This window comes from Nansenia antarctica (genome assembly GCF_963989245.1).
Source record: "Nansenia antarctica genome assembly, chromosome: 1".
Taxonomy (NCBI): Eukaryota; Metazoa; Chordata; class Actinopteri; order Argentiniformes; family Microstomatidae; genus Nansenia; species Nansenia antarctica.
This window is the reverse complement of record NC_137674.1, coordinates 26,249,785-26,259,378: the sequence shown is the minus strand read 5'-3', so window position 1 is coordinate 26,259,378 and position 9,594 is coordinate 26,249,785. Positions and strand designations below refer to the sequence as shown.

The 9,594-nt window shown below is 44.0% G+C and overlaps 1 protein-coding gene across 1 annotated transcript in view; it reads right to left on the bottom strand.

The window, feature by feature from the left end:
* Positions 1-4,019: 4,019 nt before the first annotated feature.
* gng2 (guanine nucleotide binding protein (G protein), gamma 2) overlaps positions 4,020-9,594 on the bottom strand; it is a gene marked incomplete at its 3' end in the record, with an annotated part of 16,624 nt that continues 11,049 nt past the window's right edge. The window contains exons 3-4 of the mRNA XM_080532862.1: positions 4,712-4,835; positions 4,020-4,148 (exon numbers count right to left, since the gene is read on the bottom strand). Of these exons, the coding sequence (XP_080388988.1) occupies positions 4,020-4,148; positions 4,712-4,798 (216 nt within the window). The 5' untranslated portion in view covers positions 4,799-4,835. The remainder of the gene's footprint in view (positions 4,149-4,711; positions 4,836-9,594) is intronic.

The following is a 9,594-nucleotide window of genomic DNA, read 5'->3' as shown; positions in this document are numbered from 1 at the left end:
TCTATATAATCTCAATTCAGTTCATGTAGTGTGTTGCCGATTTGTCTTCCCAGCCTCATAGTCATAGAGTAGAGCGTAAGGACAATAGAATGGGTTTAATAACGGTTTTAATGCATTTGAGATAAGTAGAAAATATGTTTAGACACAGACCGCATTTATCTGGGTTAAAGGACAGCGACGTATAGACGCAATTTAAACCACCACTTCCGCATGAATAACTATGCTAGACTACATGGAATCTCAGACTAAATGACGGTCTGGTACATATTTTGACAATCTACAGGCGTTTAGGGTATTAATTTAAACTCAAAGTGCTGCTAGACTAAAACAGGTTTAGACACAGACAGCATTTATCTGGGTTAAAGGACAGCGACGTATAGACGCAATTTAAACCACCACTTCCGCATGAATAACTATGCTAGACTACATGGAATCTCAGACTAAATGACGGTCTGGTACATATTTTGACAATCTACAGGCGTTTAGGGTATTAATTTAAACTCAAAGTGCTGCTAGACTAAAACAGGTTTAGACACAGACAGCATTTATCTGGGTTAAAGGACAGCGACGTATAGACGCAATTTAAACCACCACTTCCGCATGAATAACTATGCTAGACTACATGGAATCTCATACTACATGACGTCTGGGACGTATTCTGACAGTTTAGAGGGGTTTAATAACGGTTTTCATGCATTTAAGATAAGTAGAAAATATAGCCGTAATATAGCTGGTCTATATTGGTTTATATTGTAGACGCGAGGTTGAAAAGACGTCTATTGCTCACTGGGTTGGTACGAAATCGTACCTCGTTGTCAGCTACAATAATGAAATATTGAATTAATGCGATATTATATTAAGCGTTCTCACGCCTAGCTTTATAGTTTTATAGCCATTTGGCATTCGACACCATCGTGTGTCAGGATGGCCGAGCGGTCTAAGGCGCTGCGTTCAGGTCGCAGTCTCCTCTGGAGGCGTGGGTTCGAATCCCACTTCTGACAATTACTTTTCTTGCGAGGAGGGTTGGTAGAGTCAATTGAAATGTGCAGATCTACGGTACATATGGCAGAGATTAGCTAGAAGTGGAGTGAGAAATGAAAACTAATCGAAATGATGGAACTGTCCTCCAGGTGATGGCACTATAGAGCAAATTATAATAATAACAAACTACATAAGAGTTTACTAATAGCATTTGTACGTGATTCAGGCTCTCTGTTCAAATGAGAGATATTCCAATCAGTGCTCAATGGTGATGATTTGATATCTGTGTCCACCTTGCTAAATCTCAACAACTTATTTTCATTTTCTAATTTTCATTTTCTAAGCTATGTCCTAAAGCAACCATTGTGCATGTAAAATATATTTATATATATTTATTTGAGAAAACTTTGAATCTGGTATATTTGTGCACTTGTCTTGTCTTGAGAAAGTATACATCATGCAACTGACTGTACAGCATATGTAGAGCTGTTTATTGCTGTTGTATGCCTCCAGATAGGAAATTGACCTGACATTTGTCTCATGCCATTTTGTAGGACTTGCCAAATTAGAGCCAGACATTTATTATACTCCTCTGTAAGTTTTTTGCATGGCATTGTACTAGGTTGATACCTTTCCTTTAATTCCTTTAGTTTAACCTTATACACACAGCGGGTTTCTACAATAGGAATGAAAACGCTACTCAAAATAACATAGCTTATTTTATACTCATGCACATTAGATACTGTATATAAACGACCTCACTGTACATAATAGCTCATAACTGTATATTGCCCATAACTGTATAGACCTATATCTAAACTATACTGACGTTTACAATACTACCTCTGCACATACTGTATATTACATAGTTACCTATCACTATCTCTTGTTCTATTTATATCATGCCCTTATATAACTATTTGCACTTCTGGTTGGATGCTAAACTGCATTTCATTGTATTGTACTTGTACTCTGCAATGACAATAAAGTTTAATCTAATCATCTAATCTAAAAAGAGCTTCTCAGGGGCTCCTTACCACACCATCCATTAGTGGGGTTGGATCATCACCGCCCTTATGCGACTTTGCTACAAACTGATTGAGTGAATAACATGCAGAAATCAGGTATAATGTGACATTAGAATTATAAGGTTCTATCTCCATTTTTGTAAAAATTTAGTTTTTTACATAATCTGATCTATTAGGTGTTTATTAATGCCTATGTGGTGTTATTTTTAAAATGTTGAAATGTTTTGAGTTAGTAATTCATAAAATACAAAGGTTCCATCTCACAAAACATAATGGAATGTAAAAACTTTGACCCTCAATATCTCTGAACTACCCTAAACGGAGATAGAACCTTATAGTTCTAAACTCACGATAATGCGATTTGGAGTATCACTGGATTAACCCAGAGAACTCTGTGTACATTGAGAGATAGCACATAAAGGTTAGGTCACAATGTGGCACAACTGTTGCCTTAGCTCGTCTTAAGTGTAGTGTGGTTAAGTGAAGTTAATTTACTTAGCATATGCCATTATTAAAGTTATTAATAGGTGTCATGTAGGGTGTTATTCATTGAATGTGTATTTCTTGTTCATTGAGGAAGAAAATCAACTAAACATCCAAAACAATGGAGCAACTATTTAGTGATCATAAAGGTATCCATTTCAGTTCCAATGTGGTCAGTTTAAGACGGTTTATGAATTACCCCCAATGGTCTTGTCTGTAAAGTCGATGTGCATTGCGGTGTCATACTTCAGCTACTACTACTTCTATTGCCCCCCTTGTACTGTTTCTCTGTTTCTCCAGTGTCTAAATATAAAAAATAAAAAAAAACTAGGTTTAGAAGAAGGTGATAGAAGAAGGTTTTTCCTTCTATCAATGGCCCCGGGCCTGAGCTGGATTACCGGTACTCTTCCTGCTACGACTGGTGGATTGATGATTCACTTGCTTAGTATTCAAATGTATTGATTGTAAGTCGCTTTGGAATAAGGCGTCTGCCAAATGGCAAAAATGTAAATGTAAGGTAAATATACAGTGCAAAGTACAGAAAATGTTCCCCACCAAAAGCGTTTCATGAGAGAGATGTCGGTGTTGGGTCATTATCATTTTAATACGGTTGGCACTTCCAGATGGAGGTTGCCTTTGTCAAACAATCTCCACATTAAAAGAAAAAAAGTTGTTTGTCCATTTCATGCAATAATTAATGATACCAACACAAACGTACAGATCACACAGCACAACACGGCTCACCTGCTAGCAGTTTATACAAATAGTAAAAAGAGAGCTTGTATCTGAAAGAAACAAATGTAATTACTATGTATCACATAGTACAGATAAATATGTATATACTGCAACATTTTTTTTTCTCCTAAGTTTAAAGAAATGTGTCTGTAAAGATTATCACTGATTTGAACGTTTAAACTTTCCATTTAAAAAAGCTGTCACTACTCTATTGATGTAGAAAAAAGTTAATACAGCTGTTTCAGTAATCACATACAATAATAGAAAGCTATCTAAGTGACATAGCTAAACTTTAGAATTGAAATGAACATGAAATAAACAACAATAAAAAGAAAACATTCCAATAAACAGTCTGGTATCTAGTGACAAGACCAGTAGCTGGACCTACAGTACCAGGCCCACCACAAACCATTTAACATAACACCTGGAAGTTCCAAAAGAACCACAAAATATTTTTGTTCGTTTTTTTTTCTCCGTCAAATATTTTTTATTTTTTACACAACATAACCTGAATACTTGGTTGATTGGTTGTCCGTCATGTTTCTGGGTCATCCTCATTATCTTGTGTCACCTGACTACACACAGATCCCTTAAACATGCTGCACACACCCCTCAATAGCGACCAAACCTTTTAAATGGTCAAGTATTACTCTGTGGTTTTAATTGCACTCCTTTAGGTGCCAATCGAGAAAGGGGCATTCGCCATGAGCCTCTTGCTAGGAGAATTCTACGTGTTGAACGTCCACGTTCATGTCCCAAAATGAGCAGAGTGCTATAGGACCACGCCTTTGTTTACAGGATGGCACAGAAGAACTTCTTCTCCCTGAAGGGGTTCTCGGAGGCGGGCACCGGGGACAACAGTGGATCCTCTTTGGCGTGGGCTTCACAGTATGACATTAAGTCTGCTGCTGCTTTTGACACCTGCAATTTGACATATATGCATAAACATCCACTTAGAAACCACACAATATTACAGATACACATGTAATTAAGAAGAAGAAGAGGAAACAAAAACATCTATGTGACACCACGAATAAAAACTGAAATGGGAAGGCGTACCTTCATCCATAGAGTAGTTAAATGATGGAACTCAGCTCACTAACATGCTCTATCATATATTATTGTTCTAACCTACTCATGTTGATAATGTCAATTGTGATTTTGTGATTTTGTTTGGATATGGTTGCATAAAATATAGGGATTTTTATTTATTTATTTCTGTGTTGTATTTTGTTGTATTCAAATGTACTATTATTGAATTGTATTGTATTATAATGTATTATTATTGAATTGTATTGTATTATACTGTAATGTATTGATTTTGTGTGGACCCCACTAATAGTAGCCATTGGTTAATGGCTAATGGGGATCCAAATAAACAAACAAACAAACAATATATACAGTATATATATATACAGTATATATTTCTCTAATATACATAATAACCAGTATCGTCTTGGACTGTGAGGTTATTTTGAGCTCACTTTTATCCTGTCAATATTGGCCTCCATCTTCAGCTGCTCCACCAGTTTCCTGGCTTGCGCGATGCTAGCTGTGTTGTTGCTCGCCATGGGGCGTCTCAGTCAGGCCTGGTAGGCTGTAGGCTGTCTGGGGCAGAAAGAGAGTGTTTAACTTCAGATTCCTAATGCATCAAAATACAAAGACAATTTCCTATTCAGGGAGGAGCAGTACTCACTGGCACACAGGCAGCTGCTATCACACACATACACACACCCCCCCCCCCCACCCCCCCCCCCCCCCCACACACACACACACACACACACACGTTCATACACTGAGACCACAGACATATTATTTATGGTGGCAGTTGCTAGGCAGCACATGACAGTGAGGGGGAGGGAGAGAAAGTGTGAAGAAGAGAGACTGAGGGGACATTGCTTTGTCCATTGTTCTGTTCGCAGCCCAAGTGACATTATGTTGAGTCTGCTATTACTGTAAGAACTGCCATGCTGTGCTAATTAGACAGTGTGAATGTCATAAGGTCATACAATAATGTTTACTCTGCATGGCGCAAGTAGCAGGAGCAGAATACCCCTCTCAGCTCACTGTGCAGGGCCATAAATCAATGTAGTGTGGTATATTTTGACACACACACACACACATAAACTGCATAGTATAGACCTGTAGAATTTGTCTTTTGCACACACATTCATACCTATGAGGGTTACACCTTTTGTGGGCCATTGTAGCAGTCCTTTGTCTAAAGCCGCATGGTCAGGGCATTGTCCTTATATGGTTATCTCAAGATGGCCTTTCGGGATCTGGGACCTGCCCCCTGACCCTGAACCTCAATGACATCATATGTGGGTCTGACCTTTGACCTCACACCTTGAAGTCATGTGATAGGACCATTGTTTAAAACTGTATTTGCATGTCAGTGTTTATAAATAGGGGGACGCCTCTGAAAATCGCTCTCTCTCCACTTCTTCTCATTGATCAGCCCATCAGCGCCAACGGCTGTTTTTTTCCCCTTCTGTACCTCTGTAAACTGCGACCTTGTTTAATAAATAGTCTTAGAATTCAGAAGTTTTACTCGTGATCTATTCCAAACAAGTTATTTAAATCAAGAAACAACAGTAGTCTGTCTGTAAGGTCGGCTATGGGAGTTCTCTTCTATGACAGAACATGCTGACGATACACTCTGCTCCTTAGCAAGGTCTTGCCATGTGTATTCTGTAGTAGTAGCGAATAGTAGTCTTATCACCTTTATCAATGTTAAAGTGCAAATGCAGATTATGTCGAGGAGCTGAATTTCTGTAATACGAACAGGCAGTGTTTGCAACTATGGAACATCAATATGAATCTGATCTCAGAGATAGCTTGCTCATCAGCGTTTGCTGTGTACTGATCCCCTGAGAGTTTAAGACCTCACATCAAAGGTGATTCATAAATAGTCAAATCCATATACTGCATATGCACAGGAAATAGTTCAGGGTAAACTTATGAAGGACAGATGTCTCAATTTTACATTTACATTTACATTTTTGGTATTTAGCAGACGCCTTATTCCAAAGCGACCTTCAATCAATACATTTGACTAAGCAAGTGAATCATCAATCCACCAGTCGTATCAGGAAGAGAAATCTAGCTCAGGCCCGGGGCCGTTGGCAGTTATTTTTAAAGCTTTTATAGACATTGGAGAACAGAGAGACAGTACAAGGGGGGCAGTAGAAGTCATAGGGGACACAGTAAAGGGGGAAAGCGGGTGTCTCAGCCAATTCAAGCAATTGCTGATAACACTAAACCACTCCATACATTCACTCATAACATTCATGCTGCATCAGAAGTGTTAACAGCATAAAAAACATAACTATTAAAAAATAAAATGTACACAAGATAAAATAAAATATTGAATGGGAATTAAACTTTCGGCATTGTCTTGTTTTTTCTCTCTTGGTTTAAAAAGGACTTTGCACACTGCCTTGTGATTAATCCTATCTGTGCCCCCCAGCACTCCGCCCCATGCACTAGGCCCTGTTGTGGCATGTCCCTGTGATAGAGATTGATCTCAGTGTGGTGCTAAAGCATGAATATTGATGTCCCACAGTGGCACGTCTGTCTATGCGGAGCCCTCAAAGGGGATAGCACTACAAGTTGCCAATGGCAGGTGGTGGAGCTTCCACTGTCACAGCCTACACCCTGATTCTGCCCGAGCCACAGGCTCCGTTCCAAACCTAGTGCATGAAACAACACAGCATTCTGCAAGCCCATAACCTGTCACTTTCAGCTATCAGCTATCAGCTTGACTGTGTCAAACATTGTCCTGAGGCTGAGGAACAGCAGTGTGGGAACTTCGACTTGGATTAGAGTCTGGAATGTTCCGACAGAAGGGATATGTATGGCCCCACGTCTTTGATGTGACACATTGGTTTGCAAAAACAGAAACAGACATCGAAATATTTCACAATAGAATATAGAAAGTCTTCAATTGGAAAATACACAAGTATCACTTTGAGGAAAATCTGCATAGGTCAACACCACTACATAGGTTCATTATTGACGCTCAATATCTCTGAACTACCATAAACGGAGATAGAACCATATAATTCTAAGCTCACGATTTGACACTACACAACAAAGAATATACCGTACCTGCAGTAAACACGGAAACAGGCACCTATCATTTGAGATTCATTCAATCGTTTTTTTATGCAATAGCATGCGTTTCCCTGTTTGGAAACCTCAGTCATCCTGCACTGACATGAGCCAGAGGACTTCAAAGCCAAACATGACGATGTAGGATATTACGAAGACGATTTATAACCGCTATAAACAGTCTACGTTGTATCAACAGTGTTACATACACCCAATGTTTTATAGCCACTAAGACTCTGGGGTCCTGGCTGTTCTCACAAACTCTCACGAGCTCTTCACCTTATAGGGGCACAGCAGCATCTGTATGCAGGGATCCTGTCTGTCTGGGACTAGAACCCACTCACTGGGTGAGTGTGCCAGCGGAGGCAGGGTTGAACTGCGCAGGAGTGGTGTCATACTGAAACAAATGTTCTAACATGATGTTCACCACCTGTGACTCAAAGTGCTTTGAGTTGCATCCATGTGCGAAAGGCGCTATATAAATAATGTTTCACTTCACTTCACTTCACCTGGTGATCCCGGTATACTAAAATCTGGATTTGTGATTCCTTTCTAAGAGCTTACGAGTCTTACGTTGTATTGATGTTTTTGGAGGAGTTAGTACCCCTCTGAGGAGGCCATATGCGTGGCCTTTCTGCCCCCAATGAGAGGCAAGGAGGCCAGTAGGGGGCGGGGCCTCAATGAGAGGCAGGGAGGCCAGTGGGGGGCGGGGCCTCAATGAGAGGCAGAGAGGCCAGTAGGGGGCGGGGCCTCAATGAGAGTCAGAGAGGCCAGTGGGGGGTGGGGCCTCAATGAGAGGCAGGAAGGCCAGTGGAGGGAGGGGCCTCAATGAGAGCCAGGGAGGCCAGTGGGGGGAGGGGCATCAATGAGAGGCAGGGAGGCCAGTGGGAGGGGCCTCAATGAGAGGCAGGGAGGCCAGTGGGGGGAGGGGCCTCAATGAGAGGCAGGAAGGCCAGTGGGAGGGGCCTCAATAAGAGGCAGGGAGGCCAGTGGGGGGAGGGGCCTCAATGAGAGGCAGGGAGGCCAGTGGGAGGGGCCTCAATGAGAGGCAGGAAGGCCAGTGGGGGGAGGGGCTTCAATGAGAGAGAGGGAGGCCAGTGGGAGGGGCTTCAATGAGAGGCAGGGAGGCCAGTGGGGGGAGGGGCCTCAATGAGAGGCAGGAAGGCCAGTGGGGGGAGGGGCATCAATGAGAGGCAGGAAGGCCAGTGGGGGGGCGGGGCCTCAATGAGAGGCAGGGAGGCCAGTGGGGGGAGGGGCCTCAATGAGAGGCAGGAAGGCCAGTGGGAGGGGCCTCAATAAGAGGCAGGGAGGCCAGTGGGGGGAGGGGCCTCAATGAGAGGCAGGGAGGCCAGTGGGAGGGGCCTCAATGAGAGGCAGGAAGGCCAGTGGGGGGAGGGGGCTCAATGAGAGGCAGGGAGGCCAGTGGGAGGGGCCTCAATGAGAGGCAGGAAGGCCAGTGGGGGGAGGGGCTTCAATGAGAGGCAGGAAGGCCAGTGGGAGGGGCCTCAATGAGAGGCAGGAAGGCCAGTGGGGGGGGGGGGCTCAATGAGAGGCAGGGAGGCCAGTGGGAGGGGCCTCAATGAGAGGCAGGAAGGCCAGTGGGGGGAGGGGCTTCAATGAGAGGCAGGAAGGCCAGTGGGAGGGGCCTCAATGAGAGGCAGGAAGGCCAGTGGGGGGAGGGGCCTCAATGAGAGGCAGGGAGGCCAGTGGGAGGGGCCTCAATGAGAGGCAGGAAGGCCAGTGGGGGGGGGGGGCTCAATGAGAGGCAGGGAGGCCAGTGGGAGGGGCCTCAATGAGAGGCAGGAAGGCCAGTGGGGGGAGGGGCTTCAATGAGAGGCAGGAAGGCCAGTGGGGGGAGGGGCTTCAATGAGAGGCAGGGAGGCCAGTGGGGGGAGGGGCATCAATGAGAGGCAGGAAGGCCAGTGGGGGGTGGGGCTTCAATGAGAGGCAGGGAGGCCAGTGGGAGGGGCTTCAATGAGAGGCAGGGAGGCCAGTGGGGGGAGGGGCCTCAATGAGAGGCAGGAAGGCCAGTGGGGGGAGGGGCCTCAATGAGAGGCAGGGAGGCCAGTGGGAGGAGCCTCAATGAGAGGCAGGAAGGCCAGTGGGGGGAGGGTTCTCAATGAGAGGCAGGGAGGCCAGTGGGGGGCGGGGCATCAATGAGAGGCAGGGAGGCCAGTGGGGGGGCGGGGCCTCAATGAGAGGCAGGGAGGCCAGTGGGGGGCGGGGCCTCAATGAGAGGGAGGGAGGCCAG